At 38.1% G+C, this 14,092-nt stretch overlaps 2 protein-coding genes across 2 annotated transcripts; both read right to left on the bottom strand.

The window, feature by feature from the left end:
* Nucleotides 1–4,746: 4,746 nt before the first annotated feature.
* Nucleotides 4,747–9,448, bottom strand: LOC149110602 (XK-related protein 6-like). Its single transcript, XM_089292576.1, has 2 exons — nt 7,195–9,448; nt 4,747–5,426 (listed from the first exon to the last, which is right to left on the bottom strand). Exons 1-2 carry the CDS (start codon nt 8,306–8,308, stop codon nt 5,275–5,277), a joined length of 1,266 nt encoding a protein of 421 aa, XP_089148702.1. The 5' UTR covers nt 8,309–9,448; the 3' UTR covers nt 4,747–5,274.
* A 974-nt stretch (nt 9,449–10,422) lies between these two features.
* Nucleotides 10,423–14,079, bottom strand: LOC110046761 (uncharacterized). The gene has a single exon (XM_089292549.1). It carries the CDS (start codon nt 12,968–12,970, stop codon nt 11,831–11,833), a length of 1,140 nt encoding a protein of 379 aa, XP_089148675.1. The 5' UTR covers nt 12,971–14,079; the 3' UTR covers nt 10,423–11,830.
* Nucleotides 14,080–14,092: the final 13 nt, after the last annotated feature.

Here is a 14,092-nt window from a genome sequence, read left to right on the forward strand (position 1 = left end):
TGAACAATGCCATATAAAAAAAAACATAGAATGAGAAAAATGCGATTCTTTCCAATGTCTGAAGGGTCACGTAATCGCCCATGCTGCTTATATTTCGAAAATGGGATTTGGATATTTAACGTAACACTTTTTCGTAGGAAAAAGAAAGAAAACGGTTGCTGAAACATATCTCGGTTTAAACTCAAACTCAAACTTATTTCACGTAACTCAATCTTAACTCAAACTCAACTCAACTCAAACTCAACTAAACCTTAACTTGGTAGTTATTATTTATATTTATTTTATTCTATCTGATATTCTAGAATACAGCGCGACTGTCTTCGGAATATATAGATTTAGGCCAAACTAAAAGCGTAGCTCCTGAGCCGGGTTGTTCAGAGCCAAATTAAGATAACAGCAGCTCGGCTCTACACGTAATTCTAGTCGATCAAACTAAATGTAATTAATTACTTTGTAAACCTGAACAAATTGATTACAGATAAAGCTTGCTTATCTTAAAGTCGTAAAACACAATCACTAACCTGGAAGTTTTTGCCAACATCTCGACGAATTCTTACAATCCAGCTTTTCTTCGTATATTGGTCGACTGGAAAGCGATGAAAGGTAATTCCTAATTGACCTTTTGATCTGTTATTTGAGCACAAGGGCACACTACAATGATCTATATTTGGCATGATTAGCTGCAAACTCACAGATTTAACACGCATCGCCTCGATTTCATGCCTAAAGTACATACGTCATATCCAAATGGCCGCCACGTGACAAGGGTGAATTATTTGGAGTATGACCGCCTTGTTGCGCGACTCCGTCGTCGTCGTCGTGCGTACGCGCCCACGAGCAATACCGCTAGCCATGATAACCATGAGAAAATCAACTCATGGGTTTCCTTTTCTTTCTTGTATGAGTATGGGGCTCCGCTTGGCGGCCCTTTGGGCCGCCGAAGCTCCGCTATAATTTCTTCTTTCGCTGACATACAAATAAGGCAACATTTGACCGCAAGATGTGCAAACTATAATGCCTTCGTCATTGAATTATTTTTTTTGTAAAAAAATACACCTTAGTTGGTGCGTCTGGGGTATGTTATGAGCGGGTCAATGGGTCAATGGATGAGTGAGCGATGTATGTATGTCACACCAATCAGATTGGAGCTACTATAAACAACCAATCAAATTGCCGCTTGTTAAGGCGAATCATATGTGCGGAGATTTCATCCCGATTTTAGAACGGCCATCTTTGTTTTTCTACAAACAGAAACAGGTATTCTTCTGACATTTCCGATGCTTCGTTTACTATGGTTGAACCCAGGACTTTGTGGATGGGTTTCAAAAGAGTTGAGAATTCGATAATCGGCCGAAGAATCGTAGTCTTTGGCATACACTAACATGTTATCAAGGCTTTTACCCCGGGAAATTTCAAATGAACTGAGCCGCTCGGTAACTTGGTGAATTCTAGGACAGGAACGATTGTTTTTAGTGCAAAATGCACTATGGCTGGTTTGGAGTGTCACGCCATCAAAAACAAAAATCATAACCATTCAATAAATTAAGTCAAGAAGCTGGGATATGAAAGATGATTGATATATAAACAACCTCGCCAAGATTTAGGTCTGTGCGGTTTTGCATTCTCCCGTTATTCGGAGAAGTGTTTATAGAGCTTTGTATGGAGTTGCCATGTTTGTGCCCCTCGGAGGGACACAAACATGGCGGCCGTAAAGTAACAGAAACATCTGTCATCGAGTTTTGCCATTGAAACGAAAAGTTATTACTCTAGAGCTTCGAAACATTGAAATTAACACTTTTTATAGAGCAACAACTGTTTAGTTAGCAAAAACGTGAGCAATAACTCATCTTTTTGACTACTCGAGAACCTTATCGGGCCGCCATTTTAATGTCACACAACGCATAAACTTGGAAATTCAAACCTGCCCTATTTCAAAATGAGGAACCCTGTCGAGCTTAAACGCTGCAAAACGTCAAGTTATTAGAGGGCCTTACGTCTTATGAAACTTAAACTTCAGAAGGATTAGTAATTTCTTATTTTGGAAACTGTTGACGTCCATGAAAAGCGGCAATTGGTATGGTGAGGGTATGATGGTATCCGCCAGGCTCCCCTCAGTGTCATTTGCATGACGTGCAGCTCACGACAACAACAACAGTTTATTTTTCTACTACTGTAAACAACTAAAAGAATTTACAAGATTATAATTATAAATAGATAAATAAATAAACAGTACAGTACATACAGTAGTGGGACACCCAAAATAACTAAAAAGCTAAACTAGTTAGGTGACCGTAATTATAATAATTAAAAATGTGAGAGTCAGGAAAGAAGCACAACAAATAAACAAAAAACAAACAGAAACAATTGAAATTGAATTCAAACCATTTATGTTTGCGCAAAATTTTTCAGTTTGTGAATGCAAGTTTCAATTAAGTAACGTTGTTCGCGGAGTAATACTGTCTTCTCGTTGAAACGTTTCCTGGAATCGATTTGAAGTGGTTTTCTCTGTCAAAACCAAAGAAATTACGGACGGCTAATTATGAATGACAACATTACTGAGTTTTGAAATTTATCTTTGTAGGTAAATGTAACAAGACATTTTTATTTGTTAAGGCCTGTCCAAACATGTGACCAAACATGCTGATGTTGAATTGAGTGGCCAAACGGTTAAAACATGTTTGATCAAACACAGATCAAACTAAGGATACAGGCCGCTGAGCAAGCGTGGGACGCATGTGCGCGCCAAACATGTTTGATACGGTTGTCTAAAAGAACAAAACATCGCCCATCAAACACGAAAACGAAAGAAATGTTTTAAGTTGTTTCATCGAATGTTTGATGGCCTTCAAATTTTTTCAAACACGATCAAACAGCCCCAAACAAGGTGGCCAAACGGTAAAATGTTTGGTCACCAAACAATGTTTGATGGTGTTTGGTCGCCAAACATTTCCCATTTGGACAAGCCTTTAGTTTCAAATGGCAACCTGACACTTTTGTTTTTGACGCACGAGTGGTTGCAGTTAAAACTGACGAATCAGTGACTCTTGTTTACAAGGTCAGAATCAAACAGACAGGAAAAGAATCTAGCGGAACGTCCAGAAACTTTAACTTGATATAAATGTTTGGACGTCTCTTTTCTTAGTGTCTTCAGCGGCATTTTAATATCTTGCGTTAATGGCACGGGGTTTAATTATTTTTATTTTTTTTTTTTACTTTTTTTTTTTGGTTTGTCGGTGACCAGACCCAAACTTCCACTCGGCCAAATCGTCAACGGGACTTCAAATCACGCAACTTATGATGTTTATTCGCCAAAAGCTGTTAAAACGTTAATGTACTGAAAATTGTATGAATATTCTACTCTTTATTTAGTACAAAATATATTGCCTTTTTGTGTTATTGAAGCGCTTGATTCTAAGCGAGTATTGAATACATAAAAAGCAATTACGTCATTCATGGAATGGGTCGACGTTGCAACTTTCTCTTGAGCAGCGTGTTGAATGAGATGAGATCGTGCTTGTTTTGAATTTTTATTTCGCCAGGAGCGACAGTCATTGATCTAACTGTAATTTTCCGAGTATTTTTCGTATTTTTAGACAAGAGAAGTGAAATGTCGTGCTGTTTTATTGAAGCGAGTTCAAAGATCGGAAAGAAAATTAAGACGGATTCCGCTCAAAGTTCGAGCAATAAGTGCAAAACTTATGTACTAAAAATCTACTCATAGCGTAGTAACTTTTGGAATACTATTTAAAACAACTCACTTTAGTTTATTTTGCTAAGTGACCCCCCAATTTAGATTCTCAAGCATTCTCGAGAAAGTTAATGGCAAACCTCGTAAGAATGCTTAAAGCGTGTGTTACTACCGAAACAGGTAGACTGTTTTTTCAGAGATGCGCGAAACAGTTGCCATTGTCAAGAAGCGTATTTGAATTAAGCCCACGTGGTCTAAAACTGACGCCAAATAGGTAAGCGCACGTGATTACATTCCTTCACGTTCCTACACACTCTAATTTATCCCGTACGATTTGCATAAGATCATCGCAAGTCGTCACCTCATTTTCGTCCGTCGTTATCACTTCACATCGATCTTCGGGAAAAGAAATGTTATAAAAAACTTTTATCTGTATTAAGTTGCACTACTAAGTAACAATCAGAACGAAAGATCAACGACTGATCATGAGAAGAAGCGCGTGGGAAAAACTCAGGCTGGAAGAACTGAGTCACAGACCGCGCGAAGGAATGTGCTTACGTGCGTTTGACTTTTCATTTGACGGCTTCAGGCCACGTGACCCAAAACGTTCTCGTTTGTTGCTAGCGGCAACTGTTTCACGCGTCTCCGAAAAAACACTCTACCTGTTTCGGTAGTATCATTGTATTGTGTTTTTAACTAACGCATAACGTCTGTTTTAATTGGAATATGGATAACCTCAAGTTCAGTTTTCTCTCACGGGGTCAGCTTAAGAGCTTAAGTCTCGATAAGTTCTTCTTAACTGTATTCAAAATATCATCATGCCCTGAGGTTTCTTTTAATCATGTTCTGCGGAAATCATCTTAAATATTTGCAAGCCAAGCAAAGAACGTGTCAGAACGCGCAAGGATTACGTCATTGGTAAGGAAATAACCACCGTACTAAAGATAGCCGTGGATAACGTAATTCTTGAATTATGTGACTCGTGTGACTACTTTGCTAGCACTTTAATCATGGAAAATAAATTTTATTTGCAACCAAATAAAAGCGTTTATGGCCTCTACCCACGCTCCTGGCGTTACTTGTTTATCGTGAATTTGTGTAACAATTACAATAAAGTGTCCTTTTGTTGTAAAAGTGTACACTATTATTCAAAATATATGTTCTTCATGAAAATCAGCAAAAAATAAACTGGGCTTCAAGAATAATATTTATTCCGAAAATCTATGTAGCTCAGTGATAGACTCCATGCAAATATTAGATCTATTCTAGGACTTATTGCAATAATTGTTTAAAAGGAGGTTTGTTTCCTGGAGATGTCAATGGAGACTTAGCCTGGGGTTGCCTTAGTGAAAGACTTGCAAATTTAACCCTAATTCCGTAGGATGTTAGTGGCAGTGGTGATTTTTAAAACTGTTTCACATTATCTCTATAAAACTGCAGATATGCACTTGCTAATTTCGCAGGGCGAAAGGCAAAAATTATCATTCTTAGAGCGAGTGCTTCCTTTTTTCCGGCTCCATTAAAGTTAATATTAGTGGAGACCGTAAGAAGAGCCTGCAGCTGTCAGTCTATATTAGTTACACTGTTCAAATCCAAAAATTGCACTCGTCGGTTGGCGAATTGTTGCTGTTGTTCAACTGTGAATCAATTACAATTTCTTCGTCTAAGTCTTTATATAAGAAATGGAAAAGTATAACTCTTGTGACTGCACCAAGAACACTGAGCACAGCCACGCAGACTGTGACAAGTACCAAGAGATGTGTTACATAACACCTGGCCTTAGGAAAGTGTTTGTCGGATGTGGAACGACTTATACTTTTAAAAGCCCTGGGCTAATATTCTGGACGATTAGAGCAATGATTGTCGATAAATAATGTTTTGTGATCTGTGGTCTTCACTGAGTAGGTAGTTACATGTAAATCCATCATATTTTCCCCCTTTCAACTCAAACTTAGCTCAATCGTATCTAAACCTCAACTTATACTCACCTCAACCTCTAACTCAGTCTAACTCAGTCTCCGAATCGGATACTTGTCTTCGTAGAAATTTATTCTTTTACTAACATATAACTAAGACGATTTTTGGCCACAAGATGTACAAACAATTGTGCCTTCATCATTTATTATTCGCATGCGACTACAACATCTATTTTCTATTATATTTGTAGTGAGTCGCTCGTAGCAAAATACGCACCTAAAATTTAAAGATTCGAAATCTTCATGTAACTCATTACAATTATCATCTATACCACACTATATTTTAAGAACAATACTGTGAAATATATAAAAATTGTTGTCCTTTCCACAAACGTTCTTCGTAATTTTAAAGGTCTTTAAAAAGAATCGTAGTGGCAATTGACAGAAAACAACTTGGGAAAACTTGAGACAAGTCTACCTAAATTATGATTTTAAAAAATAGCAATGAGATCGCGAGTGTTAAGTAAGCTTATTTGTATAACTTATTCACACTTTCAATACACTGCTCCGGATTACTCCTCGGCAAGTCTGCTTCGATTTCATCATAAGTTATACGAATTTCAGTCGGCGTAAGCCTATCGTTGGTATCGAAACAAAACAAAAAAACCAGACACATCGCTCGACTTCCTGTGTTTTTAGAAAATTGATGCAGGAAAAATAACTAAATCGTTACATGATAATTATATAACTTGTAAACAATAATAGCAATGCATTGAAAAGTCCCGAATCATTACATCACTCGATGTCCTGTGTTTCTTAGAAAAGTGAAACAGGAAGAACACTTATTAAGATAAACATCATAAGAAGCAAATCACCTAAAGTGCGAGCTTATGAAATAAACAACGAAACGAAATAAAGGAAAGTAACGAAATAAAGGATATTTGTTGGATGATGGGGTAAATACACTAGTATATGGAAACCCGCAGGTTGATACAGGCGAACGTTCAGGTCGAATTCAGGAGAGGTGGAGATTTAAGAGAAATCAGTAAACTGATCTCTAAAGTCGCCAAGTCGCTCGACTCCACGATTGTCGACCATTGTCCACGATTGTCGCGCCTCGTGCGTTTTTTCTTACCTTAAGATCAATCATAAATTCACGCGTTCTGTATTTACCTATTTTATGACCTAAACAGCAGTTGAGAGATCTGGGATTTTTATTAGGTGAGTCGCCATCGCCCTTGATCCCTCAACTCCTAATCATCAACAATGCGACTATCGCTACTTGTGACTAAATCTAAGAAATTAGAAGAAGCAGGGCAAAAAACAAAACCTGTCATTCATAGAGCAGATTGTTCCTCTTTTTCCAGCTCAGTAATGCAAGTGGAGACCGCAAGAAGTCTAGCTAAAATATCCAGAAACTTTCAATCTATGTTCAAGTTAGTCACACTCAGACTGTTGAAATCCACTGCCTGCACTCTTCAGTCGGCGAATTGTTGCTGTTGTCCAGCTGTAAATCAATGACAATTTCGTGGTATAAGTCTTTACGTAAGAAACGGAAAAGTTTAACTCTTGTGACTGCAGCAAGAACACTGAGCACGCACACACAGACTGTGACTGGTAACGAGTACCAGTTGTTGGAGTGTTGACTGAAATAGTACAACAGAATCATGACCAGGTTTTCTAAAACAAACAGTACATTAGAAAACAGTTGCATTCTTCGCAGTTCTTTCTTGCTGTCTCGGTCGTTTATAAATTTCTGGATCAGTCCTGAAATGTTATCTCTTAGCCCGTTAAGCCAAAAAAAGAAAATTAACAAAAATGGTACGGTGAAATTGTATTTGCCCCTTTGGCAAATCCAAACGGTGTCTGCTATCGCTAACACAAAAATATGGAGGAACAAAACAACCAACACCCACCACTTATAGCCGACCGTAAAGTAACAGATGGCAAAAAGTCGACTGCTCAACAATAATACTTGTGTTACAAAGAAAGCTAATTTGTATTTTACTTTCCAGGCATTGCCATTTCCTTCCTTTTTTTCCACATCCAAATCAAGAGATGTAAAAGCCCAAGCCAGACTTAGGAAAGAGACAGGTAAAGAAATGATTTGAACAACCGTCACCGGCTCCTCTTGAACATTCATGGCGTAAAGCTGAATTACAAACTGAGGGGCTGCTTCGAGAACTGACTCAAAGAACACGTAAAAAAAGATGTTATTCTGTATGTTATCCTCAGCCACCGTCCTTCTGTGCGAGTCGATTCCATCGCCACGCATCAATTGCTTCAAGTAGAAAACAAACCCTTCTAGCCTCCTCAAAGCGGCTGAAAACGGATGGCAACCACAAAGCAACGTTTGCACACATTTCCTAGCGCGAGTGTAGTGTGCAGATTCGTCATCTCCAATTATACAGTACAGTACTGGGAAAAACAAGCATGGCAAGATAACAAACGCGAGTCCCACGCCAAACCATGTCTTGTGATCCGCGCGGTAGAATTCCACCAGTGTGAGGATATCGGTGATCGGGTCAGCAAAACTCAAGATGACTCCAACGAGCAACACAAGAACACTGTACCACTTCACCTGCATACTAAGCAGAACTTGAGTAACATTCCTTTGCGTATTCGCCGAACATTGTCTATGGATGAATTTGAGAAGCAATTGTTGCCATTGGAAAAAGTCGAAAAATAATCTTACCCAAGGCATGCAGGAAAGGTCAGCGTTGACATCCGTCTGTCTCTACACTGTCAATCGTACCCATGGCAATGTTACCGTAAATGATTGGTTCTTAGCACTGTCCTTCTGTCGGAGCGTAAGCTGCTTTACATTCTGGTTTCAAACAAGAATGTTCGTGTTTGACAGATACGATTAGCTAACACTATTTCATGACAGTGGTCAAAGGTTAGTCTTAAAATCCAGGACTGAATGATGTAGCTGGAGATAGACAGATCACTTCCTGTGTTGTGCGTGATCTCACTTGGTCATTATTAAAGCTCCGGTTCTGAAAATATTAAAAATCAACTTTTCAAGTTTAAAGCTTTTGCGTTGCTACAACATGAAGTAGTCTTCCATTCGATCTAGTCTGCGTTCGACTTTCAGTGAACAGTCTTATTGCATTTACCAATTAATAATAGTTTGTTTTCCGATTCCAAGACTGAGTCGGTATTGAAAGCATTCTCTAATTATACGTGTAAACTTCTGTTGCAGATAAACACGAATTGATTGCCTAAATTAAAAGCAGGGCCCATGAGCCATACCAAAGCGGTAGGTACACACCTCTAACAAAAAAAGAAAAAAATAGAAAAAAAATTTAAAAAATAAAAAAACCTGTCAACAAGCTAACTTTTCTATACTTTGCTAAATATGATTACATTTATTTTTTGTTTGTTTGTTTTTTATATTTGTTGGGGGCTGGGGAAGGACATTTTTTTAATTTTCTTATTGTTCTTTTATTATTTTTTATTTTATTTTTTTATTGGAGGGGAGGAACCTTATAGGGTTGTCCCAAACTCCCTCAGTTATTATATAATGATAGCAACATAACAGCATGAACACAACGAAATAAGGAAAAAACACCGATATTTTCATTATGGTCTGGTTCACATTACCGACATAAGCGATGATGTTGTCATATGTTGTTATGTCGTTAATGTCGTTGTATCGCTCGTGTGAACCAAGCCTAACAGCATGAATATAGCAACATAACGACAAAACAGATCTTCTCCTTATGTTGTTATGACTATTTCGTCATGATGTTATGTTTCCGTTAAAACAAGTGTGAAGCGCTTCGACATAACAACATAACAACCAATCCTCGCAGGACAAGGCAGTGAAGGTAAACATCCACCCAAATGGCGATAAATTGGCCTGGAAACCTAACGGAAAACAAGGAAACACGCACCTGAAGCGAGGTAGGTTTATCTTTATTCATACTCCCTCCTATTTTTAGGCTTAAGAAAAAACCTCTTTTGGCCATACAAATCCTTATATTTCGACTGTTGCGTGACCTGAGTACTTCTGCATATATATGTATGCTCAGTATTTACAGCTTGGGCCACCTGTGACCACCTGTAAAATTACCACTTCGTGTTTCACGCAATCGCACGATCAGATCAGCATTCGTTGGGGTGCTATGGTAACTCCTCAAGTGATAATGACAACAGCTATTCGCCCTTTGCAATCTCAGAACCGGGGAAGAACAACGAATTGCCAGTCAGTTGTTGCTGCTGTTGTTTTTAATTTCTTAGCTCAGGCACAAAGAGATGTACTACAAAACACCAAGTCTTTGGAACGTGTTTGTCCAATGTGGAACGACTTACTACTGTAAAAGCCCTGAGCTACTATTCTGGACGATTAGAGCACTGATTCTCGGTAAATAATACGTTGAGATCTGTGGTTTCCACTGAGTAGGTGTAGTTACATATAAATCCATCAGATTTTTCCCGCTTTTAATAAAATGTGCAATGCCATAAAAACATATAATGAGAAAAATGCGTTTCTCTCAAATGTCTGTAGGGTCACTTTACTACTCATGATGCTTATTCTTTTCGAAAAAGGGATTTGGATCTTAAATATAACACTTTTTAGGAACAGAAAAATAAAGAAAACGGTAACTCAAACTTAACTCAATCGTAACTCAACATAACTCAAACGCAGCTCAAACTCAACTCATTCTCAGCTCAACACTCAGTCGACTCGTTATACTACCTCCATCTTGCGTGATATTATCGAATGTAGCGCATTCTACATGTCTTCGTAGAAATGCATCCTTTCACTAACATATAAATAAGGCGATATTTGACCACCAGATACACAAAGAATTGTCCTTTCATGATTTAATATTCGCAGGCGACTACAACTTCTATTTTCTTTTACCTCTTGTAACTTATTACAATTTTCATTTATAATACACTATGTTTTTAGAGAAATGCCATGAAATGTATCCCCAAACATCGTTGTCCTTTCCACAGACTTTCTTTGTAATTTAAAAGTTCCTACAAAAAAATCGCAGTGGCAATTGACAAAGAAACAACTTAGGAAAACTTGAGACAAGTCTTGGTTAATTATAATTTACAAAAATAACAATGAGATCGCGAGTGTTAAGTAAGCCTATTTGTATAACTTATTCACACTTTCAATACAATGCTCCTGATTACTCTTCTGCAAGTCTGCTTTGATTCCATCATAAGTTTTGTGAATTTCAGTCTTACGTGTAAGACTATCGTTGGCACGGAATTAAAACAAAAACATCAGACGCATCACTCGACTTCCTGTGTCTCTTGGACAATTGATACAGGGAAAAAATTAAACCATTACGTGTTAATTATATGACTTGTAAACAATAGCGATGCATTGAATCTTATCAAAGGGAAAGTCCCAAAACATTATATTACACGACTTCCTATGTTGAAACAGGAAGAACACTTATTTAAAATAAACCGCATAAGAAGCAAATCACATAACGTGAGAACCTATGAAATAAATAAATTGTCACTAAGCTGTTACGAAATAAAGGATATGTGTTGGATGATGGGGTAAATACACTAGCATATGGAAACCTGTAGGTTGTTACAAGCGAACGTTCAGGTCGAATATTCAGGAGTCGTGGAAATCTAAGAGAAATCAGTAAACTGATCTCTAAAGTCACCCAGTCGCTCGACTCCACGATTGTCGACCATTTTTAGCATCTCGCGCCTCGTGCCTTTTTTCTTACGTTAAGAGCAATCATAAATTCACGCGTTCTGTATTTACCTATTTTATGACCTGAACGGCAGTTGAGAGATCTGGGATTTTTATTAGGTGAGTCGCCATCGCCCTTGATTCCTCAACTCCTAATCATCAACGATGCTACCATTGTAAAATACACTATCGCTACTCGTGACTAAATCTAAACAATCAGAACAAGCAGGGCAAAAAGCAAAACTTGTCCTCCCCTTTTTCCAGCTTCATTAATGCAAGTGGAGACCGCAAGAGGTTTAGCTGAAATATCCATAAACTTTCAATCTATGTTAGTCACACTGTTGAAATTCACTGCCATGGTAAAGTACACTATCGCTGCTCGTGACTAAATCCAAGCAATTAGACCAAGCAGGGCAAAAAACAAAAAATGTTCTTCATCCTTTATAGAGCACATATACCCCTTGTTTCCTTTTTCCACTTACATTAATGGAAGTGGAGACCGCGCAAGAAGTCTTGCTAAGATATCCATAAACTTTCAATCTATGTTAGTCACACTGTTGAAATCCACTGCCTGCACACACTAGTCGGCGAATTTTTGCTGTTGTTCAACTGTGAATCAATTACAATTTCGTCGTCTAAGTCTTTATATAAGAAATGGAAAAGTATAACTCTTATGACGGCACCAATAACACTGAGCACGCACACGCAGGCTGTGACTGGTAGCGAGTACCAGTTGCTGGAGTGTTGACTGAAATAGTACAACAGAATCATGACCAGGTTTTCTAAACCAAACAGTACATTAGAAAACAGTTGCATTCTTCGCAGTTCTTTCTTGTTGTCTCGAACAATTAACAACAGCCGCATCATACCTGAAACGTCATCTCTTAGCCAGTTAAGGCAATACAACAAAATGAAAATAAATGACACGTCGAAAAGGCACAAGCTCCTTTGGCAAATCCAAACGGTGTCTGTTATCACTAACACAAAAATATGAAGGAACAAAACACCCATTACCCACCACTTATAGCTGACCGTAAAGTAACAGATGGCAAAAAGTCGACTGCTCAACAATAATACTTGTGTTACAAAGAGAGCTAATTTGTATTCTACTTTCCGGGCATTGCCATTTCCTTCCCTTCGGTGCACTTCCAAATCAACAGTTGTAAAAGCCCAAGCTAGGCTTACGAAAGAGACAGGTAAAGAAATGATTTGAACAACAGTCACCGGCTCCTCTTGAACATTCATGGCGTAAAGCTGAATTACAAACTGAGGGGCTGATTCGAGAACTGACTCAAAGGACACGTAAGGAAATATGTTACGCTGTATGTCATCCTCAGTCATCGTCCTTCTGTGCGACTCGATTTCATCGCCACGCATCAACTGCTTCAAGTAGAAAACAAACCCTTCCAGTCTCTTCAAAGCGGCTGAAAACGGATGGCAACCACAAAGCAACGTTTGCACACATTTCCTAGCGCGAGTGTAGTGTTTAAATTCCTCATCTTCATTCATACAGTACGGTACCGGGAAAAACAAGCATGGCAAGATGACAAACGCGAGTCCCACGCCAAACCATGTCTTGTGATCCGCGCGGTAGAATTCCACCAGTGTGAGGATATCGGTGATCGGGTCAGCAAAACTCAAAATGACTCCAACAAGCAACACAAAAACGCTGTACCACTTCACCTCCATACTAAGTAGAACTTTAGTAACTTTACTAAGCGTATTCGCCGAACATTGTCCATGGATGAATTTGAGAAGCAATAGACTGTTTTCGATATATTAAAATTCAGCTTGGCAGTGAGGCTTAGAGGACACAAACAAAGGAAATTGAATGACCTGTTTATTCGTTTCTTTTATTTTTGTCCTCTTGGCCTTGCTTTGAAACTGAATTTTAATATATCGAAAGTGGCCTATTGTTACCATTGGAAAATAATCCTACCAAAAGTATGCGGAAGAAGTCAGCATTGATATTCGTCTGGGTCTACAATGTCAATCGTATCCATCACAATATTATGATAAGTAATTGGTTCTTAGCACGGTTCCTTTGTCGAAGCGTAAGTTGAAGTGTGCAACATTAAATGTTACTGTAGGAATAACCTACCATTGTCTCTACCATTTGTGAGTGCCAGTTGTTACTGTAGGGATACGACTTTATATTTCTTTACTTTTTTCAACTATTTTCATTATGTACCTAAAATCCCCTATATAGTGTAAATAAGGAATTGAATTGATTGAATTACTGTAGGGATAACCTATTATTGTCTTTACTATTTGTGAATACCAGTTGTTACTGCAGGGATATTCTAGCCCTACTATTAGTGTGTTTTTATAAGTGGTAGATTGTGAAGGAAATTCACCTTGACTTGAAGGGTCACTTTACTACCCATGATGCTTATTTTTTTCGAAAAAGGGATTTAGACCTTTACAGACTGTAAGATAACTCTTTTCAGGAGAAGAAAAATATAGAAAACGGTTACTCTAATTAATAACTCAATCGTAACTCAACATAACTCAAACGCAGCTCAAACTAAACTCATTCTCAACTCAACACTCAGTCGACTCGTTATACTATCTGTATCTTGCGTGACATTATCGAATGTAGCGCATTCTCCATGTCTTCGTAGAAATGCATCCTTTTGCTAACATATAAATAAGACGATATTTGACCACCAGATGTACAAAGAATTGTGTCTTCATCATTTATTATTCGCAGGCGACTACAACATCTACTTTCTATTTTCTCGTAGCAAAATACACAATTTGTAAAAATTAAAGATTTAAAATCCTCATGCAACTCATCAACCTCGTTCC

The sequence above is a fragment of the Orbicella faveolata genome, unplaced genomic scaffold (genome assembly GCF_042242905.1).
Source record: "Orbicella faveolata isolate gen_17 unplaced genomic scaffold, um_ofav_v1 contig_24, whole genome shotgun sequence".
NCBI classification, from domain to species: Eukaryota; Metazoa; Cnidaria; class Anthozoa; order Scleractinia; family Merulinidae; genus Orbicella; species Orbicella faveolata.